We start from the raw sequence: 16,225 nt of genomic DNA, 5'->3' as shown, positions 1-16,225 counted from the left end.
CGTGGGGTCCTCCACGGGTTGCAGGTGGATATCTGCTCCACCATGGACCTCCATGGGCTGCAGGGGGACAGCCTGCCTCACCATGGTCTTCACCACGGGCTGTAAGGGAATCTCTGCTCCGGCACCTGGAGCACCTCCTCCCCCTCCTCCTTCACTGGCCTTGGTGTCTGCGGAGTTGTTTCTCTCACATATTCTCACTCCTCTCTCGACTGCAGTTGCGCAGGTTTTTTCCCCTTCTTAAATATGTTCTCACAGAGGCGCTACCACTGTCGCTGATGGGCTCAGCCTTGGCCAGTGGTGGGTCCCTCTTGGAGCCGGCTGGCGTTGGCTCTATTGGACACAGGGGAAGCTTCTAGCAGCTTCTCACAGAAACCACCCCTGTAGCCCCCCCGCTACCAAAACCTTGCCACGCAAACCCAATACAGTCAGCTTGTTGCAAACAAGAAGAATAGCAACCTCAGATAAATGCTAAAATTCTCAGAAAAGCACCGGGGGAAAATGCCATTATGTGAAAAGCGTAACTACATGGTATGAAATGCATACCAAACTTTTTGCTTGGTTTCTAGCAACGAACTACCAAGTACTAAGAACCTGCTCAGCACCTTCAGCTACCAACAGCATCACCAAAGGAGAATGCCATTACTCCTGCGATGTTGTGTCTTGCTGGCAGGCAGATACATAAGTCACAATCATTCAAGAGAAATTATAATGTAACCACTAAAAACTGAAAGAAAGCATACTTCCTAAGTCATGCTCCTCACTACTCATCGTTCAATTAAAAGTAGTCATGGAGCACACAGATGGGACAGTCAGTGAGAAAAACAAATGCACAACATATCCAAAAGCTCTGTACGCCTACAGGAATGTCTCTTCCCACGTCGTTGCGGTGATACACATACAAGTGGTCAATAGGGAAGTTATTCACATGTTTGTGAGTGGTGAGGTACAATGGAAACACATCCTCTAGCAGATGTATGAGACAATAATAATCTGTGCTACAATCCCAGCCGAGAAACCAAAGGAAATCAACGGGAAAACATCAACATCGACCATCCGGCAATTCATTTACCATAAAGAAGCCATCAACAAATGCAAATGTCACTTATCTCTTTTTTTCCTATTTAATTAACGAAGAAGCCTTAATTACTTTCTAGTCAGCGCTGCTCTTACCACTTTAGCCGCTCACTGCAAAGGCAAAATTACCATGAGGAGAAAGTAGGAACTAAGGATCCTGTTTCTTTTATAATTCTTTTTTTCATAATACTTCAGAACTTGTTCTGTTTTAGATTTTTCTCACCAATTTCGAAAAATGCCAAATAATCACAAGCATGTCAAGTGTTATCAAATGTCAAGCACTACGTAGGTGTTGTAATCACCCCCTTTTTCAAACTACAGCAAAAGGGTGTGTTTCCACCTGCCACTCTACTGACAACGATAAATTGAACAAAAAATTCCTTCTAGTTCTACAGGAGAAGACACAAAACACAGCAAAATTAAATGTACTCAGTCTCTCACTCCAAGACAAACTAAGACCACTGCAGGGCATCATTTTCAGATCTAGCAAGAGCAGCAGTTCTGTGCATCACTTGATAACTATCCTTAGCAAGTAAAGAAGCACTCTGACAGGCACAGGCAGTCCTGACCTCTGTAAAAATATAGTGACTACACCAATATGGAAAATCGGGTTTCCATTCTGCAGCATTTCTGAGATTGCAAAAAAGGTTTGCTTTTTATCAGAATGAAACCATGTCCTTTTTCATTATGCTATTTTATTTTTGCCAAAACGCTGAGAAAGAGACACCACAGAGCTTTCAAAAGAAGTAGCTTGACACCAGGGTATTCATCCATGATGCAGGAGAGACAGATGAAGTCTCCTGCTCTGTCAGATTCAGGAGAGGAAACGGAACCTGGGTCTGTCTCAGCTAAGGTAAGATGCTTGATTACCAGCTAGTAGCTGTGAGTCTTTCCTGGAATCCTCAACTCCACCTGATCCACTTTACCGCATCACCGAACATTCACTATAGCAAACAGATTCAGACTCTAAAGCTCATGATAAAGCTAGTCCCATAGGACACGACTGACCCAGGCTGAAATCTGTCTGTCCTCAACAGGGAAGAGTGAGGCAGGATAGCAATTAATGACTAGAAAACGACCATGTCTGAGGTGGGTGCAAACAGAGCTGCACTCATGAAACTCAGCACAGGATTAAACTCTCTTTAGCTCGCAACATTTAAAACCGGGCATATGCAATTGAAACTCAAGAGCAAGGATTTTAATAAATGATTCAACTGATGATGGGGAAAAGAGGATGATGCTATGCAGCTGGTGAATAACAAGCAATAGCTATGGTTAAAGAAGGAATGAGAATGTTGGGGAAATCTAATGTAGGAAACTACAGATCTGTGACCTACGTAGTAACCTAAGGCTTTCGCAATCAGTTCAAGGGAAGAAAAATTTAAAATGTGGAGATAAATGGAAAATTATGTACATACAGTATGGGTAAACAGACTGTGTCAAACTAACCTGACATCTGCCTTTGATAAAAGATGTTTTTAAAGACAAAGAACATAGGATAAATCCAACCTTCTGAAAACTTAGTTTAAAAAAAACCCAAAACACAAAACCAAAACACAAACCTTTATAATATCCCAAGGCAAATTATTAGCTAAAATGAAAAGGATAGGAATTAAAACAAGGCAGAACTGGCTAGCAGGTCTGAATGAACTTCTAGGCCTGGGAAAGGCTAATGGTAGATTTTGTCCAAGGTGGGTTTAGGGACCAATTTTACGTGATATCTTCATTATTTGTCTCAGCAAAGAAAGTACAATAGGAAGTACTCTGATTAAATACTCTAATCATTCAAAGTTAATACACAGCATTAATTAAGAGCATGACTGGAGATGCATAAAGGAGATGCAGGATGACCTTGAAGATGGAGCCACAGTCCCAGAATGAAATCGCATAGAACAAAGTTTCAGCGATCAGTAAGAACAATTCCTTCTATAACCTGTGGTTCATCAGTTGGAAACATGAAAGGAAGAAAAGTGTGGAAGTCTGGAGAAGGTGTTAACAACATGTAGTTGTGAGCTGGAGCTACTTAAGCAATGGTCAAGGCCAGCAGATACTGATCAGTTGTATCACTGGCCAGGAATATGTCTATGCTGGCAATTAGAAGACTGGCTTTCAACCATCGCATGAACGAATTTCTGAAACAGCCTTACCTGGGAGCAAAGAATGCAAACAGTCTATCCTATTTTAAAATGGAATATGACATATGTATCAATAGGATTGTTGAAAGCCTCGACTAGCAGAGGACTGGACTCACTGAGTCTGGAAATTCCATTCCATCCTATGTTCCTCTGTCACCAACGTAGCACAAATATTACACAGATGCCTAAATACAGCTGCACAGGCAAACAGATGGCCAGAAGCCTCTGTCTGTTCAGTAGAGCACGAGAAATCCTTTAAGTTTCATTAGTGCTGGTATGTAAAGTTCCTGGCGAAGCGTGTTTATGACTAAGGGAATGCTTATATCGCAAGTGCACATTGGTGAAGAAGCCCCGACAGTTCTCCTACACCCCTGTCGCTTGCTGATTCCAGCTCAGATGTTCATGTTACTCTGCTACAAACTGATCTTTCTCTTGTTTGTAGTTCTCTGGCACTTGAGGGGGAAATGGGGCTCTCATTTCCTGTCCTCTCTGCTGCAGTTTTTAATCTACAGTAGTTAGATGCTTCAGATATGGCAACACACACACACAGAGCTTCAAGCAATTATGATGGGCTTGGTCTAGTCTGTAAAAGACAGATACCCCGATCTCAGATCAAAGCAATTGACAGCATTTTTAAACACTGGTATTGTCCAGTGATTTCAGATAGATGTTGCAAAACAGCAATAAAGTGGGCATCAACTTACCTCTGAGAATACTAAGATGAATTTTAGCTTGAAAAAAATTAGGATCCGTAATTATAAGGAATCATAGGAGGTCCAGTCTATCCACTAGGAAAAAAAGTATTCAATATTTTCACTAATTCCCAAATGCTCTAGAAACTGTCAATAAAACACAAAACAGCCAATCTTCAGCATGTAGGATATTCTCTCTCTCTCCATTACAGAGAGTTTCCATAACACGGCTGCATGGTTTAGATGGAAATAAGATATTACATTTGGGTAATAAAGTTAAGCCAGGTGTATGGAAAGCTGCATTTTTCATTGTTGTGTGAATTCTCCAGACTGATCAGTTAATTATGATAAGCTTGCAGTTCCCATATTCTTCTAGCCAATGTTACTATCAAGAGAAAAGTAAGCTTCCAAGAGAAGATAACAAATATTTCCAAAATCCCTGGTGCAAATAATACTAAAGTCTGAGCCAACTCTCAGAAAGGTACAAAGCCTTGGTGGTCTTAATGCCTTCAGACTTACTGAAAAACAGGGAGTGGTAGGTGAAGCATTCCAGCATTGTCTGGAGAAGAGAAATATCAGTGTGGTGAACTCTCAAAATGCTCCCTTGGAGACTAGTACTCATAACTTCAGTTAAACGGTTCAGCCTGGCAGGTAGCACGCATGTGCTTATTTCTTTTGGTTCGATACAACTAAATATATTTCAGGTTTTCAACAGTATATTTACTCTTTTGTAATGAAGTTAAAAAATAGGTATGTAAGCGTTTCGTTCTGTATCCTTTTCCTTTCTGAAAGACTTCAAGAAATATCTTTCAAAAAGTAACAGTTGATCCAAAGGAATTTATCGAATGGCTTTCCAAAGACATTCTCACAATCTCTGTTAAAGAAGGAATCCAAGTTTCACCAGAGAGATATGAAAGGTTCTGGGTTCACTAGTTCAGTTATGAATAACTCGTACGTCTTGCTTATGTGAGGAGCAGATCTTTCAGCTCTTTGGCTAATGTTAACCCCTGGGATCAGCATGGAAGGGGCACCCAGCACCTGGCATCCAGGACAGAGCCCATGCAATCTCTGCAGCCCTTTAAATTTCTGTGTAGGTTGCAAAGAGCACATTAACTGTGGTCAGGAAGGAGAAAAGCAAGAGAGTTCTGGGAGGAGAAGACAAACTCCCATGGAAGATTCATTAACTGACCCACAATGGCCATTTGCACTGGAGAAACTGCTAGTAAAAGTGAGGAGGGTCTAGAAGATGAGGTGTGGGGATAAACCTAGGTAGGTTTAGTAAAGCTGTGATACAAGAGGACGCTGGAGTTGCTCCAGGGTTTCCATCATGAAGACCCAGATGTGGAAACATCAGGAGGTGTTTGGAGGCATACAGTTCTTTAAGGCCTTCATACAAAAGCAGGTTTTTTCCTCTAAACCCTCTTTGGCCAGAGAAGGATGATTATAAATTAGGTGATAAGTCAGCTGAAAAGAATTCAGAGCCCATAACACAAGAATGGTCTGGTGTCACAGCAGCAAATAAATAAACAAACAAATAAGTAATTTTTTTGCACTCTTATGTCCTACCAATACAAGCCTCGACATATGAAAAATGGCTGCTACAGACTGAGCTTATCCATGAGGAGGTTTTACAGCCACATTTGATTTCTAGACCAAAAGCTGTCTCCAGGTAGCTTCTGCACTAAGGAAACAGATCTAAGAGAAGGCAGGTAGGCTGCAGCCACAGATGAGAAATATCCATTGAAACACATCATATCCTCCACCACTTCAAGCTGAAAGCCAAATTTGATTCACCTTTCATCTTCACTGAGGTTCTCTATGAATCTGGGCAGACTGAGGTACCATGGACCCTAAGTGCAGATTCTTATTAATCTCCAGTTAAGTCTTCCAGAATTATGGGAGTGTTCATGCTAGCTCAATTCAATAATTTTAACTGGCATTTATGTAAGTTTTTAACTATTGCACAGTGCCAGTTCAGTTGTTTCCCCACAGCTGGTACTCACAGGCAAGTATTACTACTTAAGTATTCACACTCCAATGCTGGAGTAAATTCAAAACAATCTGTGGGCAGTAACTGTGGTTATTAACTGTACAGTGGTTTACAGCTTTCATGCTGCTTTAACCAACAGTTAAAAAGATAGTGAAATACTAAATTTATTACCAATTCAAAAACCCCTTCCTCTTTTTGCCTAGGTTTCAAGTTCTTCTGAAAGCCTTTGACCTAACTTCAGATACCAACTAGCTCAAATTCTCATTACTAAATCAACATGACTTGAGTCTACTAATACAAGTAACTTCAGTTTCTAGAAAACTAAAACTAAAACTAAACATGTTTAGTGGAATTCATTAATGTTAAAACTTGAGAGAAAATTAGCATACAGCTGTCATAGATAGGGTTCTTAAACACAGAATTAATAGATGCCTGTCACTGACAAGACTAATTGTTACCAAACAAGACATGCAATTACAGGCCAGACAAGAAGGTTCCCTTCATGGCTCCTCTCATCCGTATGTTTTGGCTTCAGGGAGCAAACCGTGAAACGTCAGAAGGTGCTCTACATGCTTCCTGAAGGACAAGGCAACCAGGCTGCTTCTTTTTGCAGATCTGATGCTGCCTAGACAAAGAGAAACTCATACTTCTGGCCAGGGTCTGAAATCCCCAGGCAGGACAAGTCTCTCTCCTTTGTTCTCATCCTTCAGTGAGGAAAGTGATGCTTCTTCTTTAAACACTCCACATTTTCGTGTTTAGAAAAAGCCAGTATGTTCATGCAAACATTCTTGTATCGTACAGGTTGCTTAAGACATGTTGGGCCACATGCTGAACAGTGGCTTAGCTCCAGTCAGCCACCTACTTCTGCAAGTGTGACTTTCTGTAGGCTGCTTTATGCTCTTTTTTCTTTTCTTTTTTTCTAAATATCTGCAGAAACATCCATTTTGAAGCTGGACCAGAGTCCTTTAGATCCCTTGGGACTTCCTTTGTTGGTTAACTGTTCATCGTGAAGCAAAGTAATTTGACTCATTTGCTAATTCAGTAATCAATAGGAGATACAAATTAGCAACATAATAGGAAATAGCTGCCTGCACTTCTGCAGCAATGCCTGATTAGCCCCTGCACATCAATGGTGTGTTTTTATAGGGTTATTTAACTTTCTAAACTTTCTCTGTCCAAGTATCTGCCCATCAGACAACTGTTCAGGCTTTTCAGTTTTAAGCTTAACACTTCACGCTGGCTTCTCAAATTGTTACCTAAATACTTTCGTTTCCTAAGTGCATAACAAATGCCTTCTTAGATACAGTCTCACTGGAGGCCAGTGTCAGCCATAGCAAGTGCATCACCCTTCTATTCCAGTTCAACAACTGGAGATGTGTAGTACGGAGGAGGAAGGCACAGCAGAGCCCATGGCCACCATCCTCTACGAGTGTCAGCAAAGGCTGCAGCCCACTGCTGCCATTAGGTCTTCCAGGCTGGGGCTGCTGGACATGCAGGGGTGCTGTCAGTGGTTCCTCTCCTGGTTTCTGCTGCTACTGCAGGATTGCTTACATGGGACGGCTTTGGTCATTCTCAGAGGTCATTTGCACCGAGGAGAGCTGGAAAGCAAATGGAGCTGGCCCTGCCCAGGTACCAAGTGTACCACCTTAGTGGTACATTTTCTTCTCCATCTCATATTTATAGGCACAAAAGTCATGAAAACAGAAAGGAAAAAGGGGAAAAAAAGAAGTTACTTAATAGTTTAGCAAGAATTTGTGCCTAGCTGATATGAAAACAGAAAGGAAAAAGGGGAAAAAAAGAAGTTAATAGTTTAGCAAGAATTTGTGGCTAGCTTAGATAATTAGTTTTTGTAATTACTCAACCTACCTTACCTCTGTGAAACACAGAACATCTGCTGTTTGATGTGTTTTAAATTATGCCTAAGGCACTGGTCTATATGTGGATGTCTCTAACTTCATCATCATTAATAAATCTCCTTGCTGTCCATGTTGTCACTCTACAGAATTCAGTAGGATGTGCAATGTCATGATTTATGCCTACATATTGTCACTGAGCCAGAAGGTGCAGCTCCACAGGATTTAATGGAGTTTACACCAGGAAAAAACTATTTGGCCCACTGACTTCACAGGGATTAAATCATAGCAGCATTTAGCAAAGCAGAACAGAATGCTCTTTCAGTAGAAAAGCACAACAAAGAGCATTTAAAGGCTGCCCCATTTTATAGCATAAACAATCTTTTAATTTGCAGCATACACATCTAGCAGGAAGCCAGTAGGACAGTTTGTCAAGCGCCAGCAAGAGCTCATTAAACCACCACTCTTGGGAAACACTCCGTATTGCAAAACATGCAGTAGGCAACGAGTGCTCCTATGGATCCAGCTTCTGAAGAGGCAAACGCTTTCTTTGAATTAACCTCTACACTGCTACGGTCCCAGGTATTGTCACAGGCCAGACCTGTTTTTTTCGCAGTGGTTCTCAAGAGCGCAGGACAAAGACACTTGCGTTAACGGCACTCAAACGGCTGGAGCGGGAGCCAACCTACCACGGTTGTCCAAGACTACTGTAAACACACACCTCACCTCTGAGCTTGCTTTGATGAACAGCCACTGCATGTCCTATCACATCTACGTGACTTCCTGCTGAAGTAAATTGGGTAATGAGTAAAAAAAAGGAAAATCCAGCAGTCATCAATCTTCAGGCAGATAAGTAGTCATGCTGCACAGACAACTACATGTCTACATTAAAAAGAGGCACCGCTTTTCTAGTGTGTTGCCTTACACCACGCAAAACCACCAGATATCTGGTATTAGATCCACCAGGCAAGAGAGAGCAACGTGTGCAGACCTGCACAACTAACACAGATCAGGGCCCACATCTAACAGGACTGTGGGTGTCCTTGAGACTCGGGAAGCTAAGAAGCAATATTCACCTCTTCTGAGCTCAAAAGAGTTTCCTGTGAAAGAATAAAAATAAATTTCTTTGATTCCTCACACACGCAGCACAACGAAGGCCATTCACTACAGCATGATGAAGGGAATTTAAATGTCGAAACAGCAGCTAGGCAAACAAACAGGACCTGATTTGGGAAGAACTAAAAGTAGAAGTCACTTTAGAAATGTTTTTCAGTTAAGCTTTAGTTTTGCTTTTGTTTATGAAATGCTTTGAACGTTACGTTAAATGACGCTCACAAAATGCTTTAAAAACTATGGGCAAACAGCAACAAGCAGAGCGGTCCAAGCCAGTGCTCCAGGCACAGCCCCCAGCTGCTGGAGGCTACAGACCACCTTAGCTTCACGTCCTCCTGACTTTATCTCTTTTCTTAAGAGGGACACACAGGTCTTTCTGATATTCAGGCTGGGTTGGGGCTGGAAGAGGATGCAGAGTGCTACCTGGAGGGGCGTGCGCAGCAACATGCATACAGCCAGCTGGCTGCAGAGCCAACCTCTGTCTCCCTTTTCCTCCCTCAACTCCGTGGTATCTGACAAAGCTGAACGAAGCAAAGTTTTCTGGAGAATCTGTGAGTTGCAATTACGCTTTACAGAGACATTTAAACCATCTAGTGAAGCGTATTTAAAACAGAAAGTACCTTGGAATTGAATCCAAACCAATTATTATTACGACCACATTGTTAAAAAGAATTTAGTCATATCAAAATTAAACTTGTGGCCGACCGATGTGCTTTGCTTCTGTGTGTGCTTACAAAGATTAAAATCAGAAGCGGCTCATGTCTTGGGAAACAGAAGAGCCAATTCCCACGTGAGGGTTCAAACCACTGATCCTCCTCCTGAAACAGTTATATTTTGCAAAAATATCTCAATGTTTAGCCGATCAGGAGCTGAAATATCATTGCTCCTCTCCAGCACACATCCCAGCTACTTGTCAAACAGCACGAAGCCCGACTCTCTCTGACTCCAGCCATGCTTTATACAATGCGAAATAGCTTCATCAGGAGCAACTCAAACTGGCATGTCCCAGACTATGCTGCAGCCCAGGGATCAGCGCGAGAGGTGGGAATGCAGAAGGCAAAACCCGTGCTCCAAAATGGCTAGAGAGGTGCTCTGTGGGAAGGTCGGCTGAAAGAGAGCTTGCCGCCTCTGACAGTAACTCTCCTTGCAACCAGCTCTCCCCCGGCACCTGCCTGCTCCCCGCTCCTCCTCCTCCTGCTTACCTGGCTCTGGCCCTTGTCAGACCTCTGCACCCGCCGGTTCAACTCACTGAGTTTGCGGGGGGTGGGGAGAGGAGAAAGTTTTCTCCTTAATTAGCTCCGTCAAGGGCTCCAGCAAGTGCCACGGCCAACACAGGGGCGGGACGAGTGCTATGGGGCTGGGAGGGAGGGCTAAGGCTGTGCAGGGGAGGAGGAGGAGCAGGAGGAGGAGCAAGCCTCCCCCTTGTCAGCAGCACCCAAGCCTTCTTCACCGCTCTGGGACCACACCTCTAGAAAGATGGGCCAGACAGGAACCCAGACCCCGCACAGAAGGTAAGCGCCCTACCCCAAAGATGAGGAGTACAATGGGGAGTGAAGGAACAGTATGGCCATCTTTAATTTTTTTTCTTTTTTTTTTTTAATGTTTTTTTTCCCATTTAGCTCTCTAACCCTCCCAGTTGAAAGTGTTTCTTCATGGAAACTTGTTAAAGCATATCCAAACTGCCATCCCCCACTTTTTTCTTTCTTTCTTTTTTTTTTTTTTAACCACAGAGATCTATTTACAAATTAGGGTTGATTTCAACAGTGTCAGCTAACCAGAAATGACAGCTTTTTTGGCAAAAACCCACTTGCTGGGGAAAAAAAAAAAAATTGCCCAACTCTGACAGCAACTCACATACTGCAATGGGTTTTCACACCTACTAATGCTTCCACCTCCTGCCTCAGCACTCTATAGATATATCATTAACCCACATGGGGTTGCCCTAAATATACAGTTTTCAATTCTCGTGCCCTCTCTGTTGTTTATTCCTCAAATATGAATGCCATCTTAAAATGAGGCATTTTTTTCCTCCACAGTTGTAAGAATTCCAGCCCAATTCCCTCATTTTTTAATTCTACAGAAATACTTGTTTAATTTCCTTAGCACTGGAGCTTGAAGCAAATTTAGTTGCTCTGTTATTTGGTTTTCCACATTTATGAGTGCATTTTTTAAAAGTATTTCATCTCATTTCTTTTCCAGGATAAGCTTATTACTAGCCAAGCGGCTAAGCAGCAAGCACATAGCGTTGCCACGTGGGAGATCAAATGACATGACCACAGCAGGTCCAAAATACAGCTACAAGGGTATAGCAAACTCTTGGAGAAAATGAATCACTCTCACAGAAAATTCCCTGGGAATGATTTTTAGGAGTGGCAGAGTTAGTGGCTTTGGAGAAAGTCAGTCACTTCCCTCCTGTACGGTAAAGGCTGCCAAAGTTTGCCACGAGATATAATTGGGTATCCTCAACATAGCAGAATGTAGAAAAAGGCATTCATCAGAGTTATGCTAAGCAGTTACAAAACTGTAAACAAATGTGGACAAACTATTACCACCCAAGTTATACGAAGCCAGTGATTTAAAGTAAATTCTGTTTTGCTTTCGCCTGGTGGTCGTCACCAAGCACCAGGCAGGGTATTACCACGTGACTCAGTGCTGAAAATTTCCATTTTCCAAGCACTTTGTTAATTTTAGCTCATTAATCCTCATAGTACTCTAGAAAGATAAATAGAGTTAGTTAGTTTTTAAAAACAGGGAGGCGACAGCAGAAACATTAAGGTTTTTAACTCCAGGTATGTACCTTGAGCCAAATTGTGCTTGACTTTTTGAAAGAGGCCCTCCTCCGCTGGCACTAACTGACTTTCAAAGGCACCGCCTCGGAAGAACAGGCTCAGCATGGACAAGCCATTGTCAGAAATTATTTTTGAAAACTGCAGTCTTAAGAGTGACTCGCTCAACTCTACCAAAGGAGACAGAACAGTATTAAACACTGGATGTGAATTAAGAGTCTCTGGCTTCCAAATCCCTGCTCAGATCATTAAATATCCCCTCTTCTTATCTAAAATCTTACTCAATTCCTGAGCGAGTAAGAGGACATAGAACAGTTAAACCCTTTATGATTAGCTATTAATTCAAAGTAATGCCATTTTCTTCTGTTTCCATTTGAACCCTATCAGCTGATCAGACACTAAGCACTGAATTCAATAAACATGAAAGCCCTTCTCATGAAGCTTAATTTAGAACTATTTGTTCCATCTCAGAATAAAATAAATCTTCCTTAGCTGCTTTTAAGCAGAAAAGCAAATATACTATGTCCCTTTATCCACTAGTGCTTAGAGTATAATACATACTTCAGTAATTTCCTATTATAATGGAATATTTGCACAGGTTGCAAATTTATCCCGGAGGAATGAGGAATCTAGTGAATGGATACATACATTTATTATACCGAACACTCCAGGTAATGCTGGCCTATGATATCAAGCCAACAAGCTGAATGATAGCCCCGGTATAATTATGTAATTAATTAGCTCTATCATAATTTTTGTTTTATGACACTAACTTTTATGTGCCACCAGTCAATGTAATGGCATTTTAAATTGAAACAAGGCCCCTGAGAGAGATGCTACCTACTGTATCACAAATCTTGTATTCAGATTTCTTTTAATTTCAAAAGATGACCTAATAAAATTGCTTTATAATTAAATCCATTCTAACAACTTCTCCTATGTGATTCTTTTTCTTCTTCCATTTTTAATTACGAAAAAAATTCCAATCAGAAAACACTTGCCACCATAATTATATACAAAAATCAGCGATCCCTTTTTGTACCTCTTGCTGCTCTCCTCGCACAGCACTGCACCCTGGCTAGCTTTCCTGCAGAATTTTACTAGCAACCCCCAGAGGTGCAGCAAGGAAACTGCACCTTTTACACTCAAGAAACTAGAGTTAAATTTGCTTCTATCTTGTTTGAAAAATAGTCAAGGCGTGGGAAGGAAGGGGAGCAAATCCCCACGTACTTTCTATTTCAGACAGGCGTTTACAAGTATTCTGGTATCACAAGATGTGTTTCTCACATGAAGTAAGATCAGCTAAAGGAAGGGAAGGGTGACCACGGCTCTCCTGCACCCAGCGTGGCAGTGCCCCTCTACGTGCCACCTCTTATTTCCAGCTGAAAAGGCAACCCAGCAGTGAGCACTGGCACTTTCCTTGGGGCTGGGGGGCCGTGGTGTCATCCAGGGGCAGTCCTTACCACGTAGGCTTTTGGCACCTTCCCTGCCTGGTGCTCCTCATATGGAAACCCATCAGGATGTCACCCTGAGACAGCACTGTTAGGCTATGTGCTCCATTCGATGCTTAATACAGTGGTATTGCATTGAGTAAGAAATAGGAGCAGGTAGTAGCAAAACAATCCCTATGAAAGCTGTTTTCATAGGCGTTCTTCTACACAGTGAGCAGCTGTATCCAACGGGAACACGATAATATCATTGGGTGGGAGCAGAGCTAAATGACTCCTTTCTGAGGTGATGATGATTATTGCATTTAAGGTACCCTTAATGCATGTGGTACTTTACCATATGTAAAGCATGGTAAACACGGAACAATACTTCTGCCTCTGAAAGCCATCACATTATTTCAACCACCGATGCCTGGGAAATGGATGTATTGGAGGTACCCGAGATGACACAGAACAGTTAAGAGAGCGCTTGATAATACTGGATGATGCAGCCAAATAGATTAAAAGACTAACAATTCCCTGCAGAAATGATCATATTCTGTTCCATTTCTACTTTCTAGAAAATAATAAAATAACAGACAGATATGGAGCATAAATGGAACTCAAACAATTTGTACTTGGGTTTCTCACTGAGGCATGCACAGAATTTTAAACATAATTGAGTTTTAAAAAACAGCGATATTGGAAGTGAGGTGAAAGTAATGGAATTATTGTCAACCTCTTACCATTTGCTGTGTTCTTTTTGAAGTTATCTAGAAACTCTTCCAGGAGCTGCGACTGGTTTGGAGGGGGCAACAAACTCTTTGCGTCCCTGGAAATGTCGCCATCTGACCAGGATGCACATAAGGGTTGCTGGGTCCCGTAATGGTTTGTTCTCAGAGTGAGCATTACGCTTCTCTCTGAAAACAATAACTCCATCTGCCTGAGGTCAAGATCAGACACAGCCTCTCCATTTATGCTCAGGATTTCATTGCCTACTCGGAGCCCTGGGAGCATGTGAAAGGAAAGAAGAAGAAAAAGAAAAAAAGAGGGACTATAAAACGTAAAGGGTCACAAACCAAACCTTATGTTGATTCACCTTTTATTTTTATAGTTTTAGTTCAAATAGCCTAATCTTACCACAAGTCCATTAAAATCGATGGGAGCTTTATTTGTGCTATAATTATACAGATCAACCTCATGCTTACTTTGATAGGTGTTACACATAGTATAGCAATCCAGTTGTTTCTTTCTAAAGATGCTACAGAATTTGGTGGGTGGGAGGGCAGCACAACTTTCAAGATTAGAACAGAGGCACCTCTCACGACTCTGATACCACCAGTGTACAGCACGATAACACATATTTCATTATCTGGGAAGAATAAGGCACTAGTCACGCAGATCAAATCATTCATGCAAAACTGGAACAACAGCGGACGGAGTCTTTATCAGCTTTTGTATAAATCTAAACAGTGGCAACCGCTGCCTTTCAAGGTCAGCAACAACCAAGTGGTCATTACCCTCAGGTAGCAAATGAAACTCTGTCTCCATTTTTCTGGGTTTGTCTCCCTGTTTTTCAGAGAGAACTCATGTGAGCCTGCTGTGCCGATGAAGAGAAGCACGGTTTCTGAGCAGCGCAGTAGAGAAGGCACTCACAGAAACGTATGCAGAAAACTATTTTGGGGAGGGAGGCTACTTTTCATTGCCAGCAAAAGTGGAAGTGATGGGTCTTGGAGACTGACCAAGCCCATGAGGTTCCCCAGTGTGAGATGAACTCTTTCTCCAGCCTGTTCCTCTGTGCAAAAGCACTTGGTTGGATGGCTGAACGCAGACTTTGTCTCCAAGGGTGAACAAGAACTCTCCCCACTATATTGAAAGGATAAATCAGTTACTCTGTGTACATTATCTTTCCTAATATCACATACTTTCTATGGTCTTCAGGAAAGAAAACTATGAATAGTAAAAGCCAAGAATCATTTCAGACAGCAGTACTAAAGCTCCTTCATGTTTTCGGACTTTAAAAAGATAATGAAGTACAGTATTAAACATAAATACGATATAATACCTTCCTTGTATGCCAGTCCATCAGGGAGAACATCACTTACAAATATACGGGTGAGATGCTGATTTTCATCAACTTGTGCTGTGACAGCAAAACCTGAAGTAAGAGAGGTTTAAATGAAATAAACTTTCTCGGAAATATTTCCCTTTTATTTTGTGTATTTAGTAGACTCTACACAACAGAGGGAGGATACTTCTGTGAGACACATGTGCACACATGGACCGCAGAGAAATTATCACACTGTTTCTCAGTCATTGTAAGGCCTGTTAAAGTTAATGCAACTTTTCAACTTCCAAGAAATGTCATGCTGTGCTGTAAAAAAACAAATCACATTTCAAAAAAATATTTTCTACCTCAGCCCCATATGACATTTCAGTTACACAGCTCATCGTTACGGTACGACTTCTGCTGTGTGTCCATCAGACATAGAGGTGTCTTAAACAGATCCAAAAACTGGAAACCAGAACTAAAAAGCAGCAAATCCATACAAACCAGTGAGTGAGACAGCCCAGAAAGGAATAATTTATACCAACAGACTTGCAGCTAAAGAACAGCACAGAGCTGCCTTACAAAGGTATCTTCATAGAGTCATAGAATAGTTTGGGTTGGAAGGGACCTCTAAAGGTCATCTAGTCCAACCCCCCTGCCATGGACAGGGACATCTTCAACTAGATCATTGCCCACCTCTCTGGGCAACCTGGGCCAGTGTTTCACCACCCTCAGCATAAAAAATTTCTTCCTTCTATCTAGTCTAAATCTACCCCCCTTCAGTTTAAAGCCATTCCCCCTTGTCCTGTCGCAACAGGCCCTGCTAAAAAGTTTGCCCCCATCTTTCTTATAAGACCCCTTTAAGTACTGAGAGGCTGCAATAAGGTGTCCCCGAAGCCTTCTCTTCTCCAGGCTGAACAACCCCAACCCTCTCAGCCTTTCCTCATAGGAGAGGTGTTCCATCCCCCTCATCATTTTCATGGCCCTCCTCTGGACCCGCTCCAACAGGTCCGTGTCTTTCTTATGCTGAGGGCTCCAGAGCTGGACGCAGTACTCCAGGTGGGGTCTCACCAGAGCAGAGGAGAGGGGCAGAATCACCTCCCTC

The 16,225-nt window shown here is 42.1% G+C and overlaps 1 protein-coding gene across 1 annotated transcript in view; it reads right to left on the bottom strand.

The window, feature by feature from the left end:
- Nucleotides 1-16,225, bottom strand: part of TIAM2 (T-cell lymphoma invasion and metastasis 2) — a 96,456-nt gene that overhangs the window by 39,430 nt on the left and 40,801 nt on the right. The window contains exons 12-13 of the mRNA XM_019472645.1: nucleotides 15,136-15,228; nucleotides 13,817-14,077 (exon numbers count right to left, since the gene is read on the bottom strand). Of these exons, the coding sequence (XP_019328190.1) occupies nucleotides 13,817-14,077; nucleotides 15,136-15,228 (354 nt within the window). The remainder of the gene's footprint in view (nucleotides 1-13,816; nucleotides 14,078-15,135; nucleotides 15,229-16,225) is intronic.

This window comes from Aptenodytes forsteri, unplaced genomic scaffold (assembly GCF_000699145.1).
Source record: "Aptenodytes forsteri isolate BGI_AS27 unplaced genomic scaffold, ASM69914v1 Scaffold82, whole genome shotgun sequence".
In the NCBI taxonomy this organism is placed as follows: domain Eukaryota; kingdom Metazoa; phylum Chordata; class Aves; order Sphenisciformes; family Spheniscidae; genus Aptenodytes; species Aptenodytes forsteri.
This window is presented reverse-complemented; position numbering and strand designations above follow the sequence as displayed.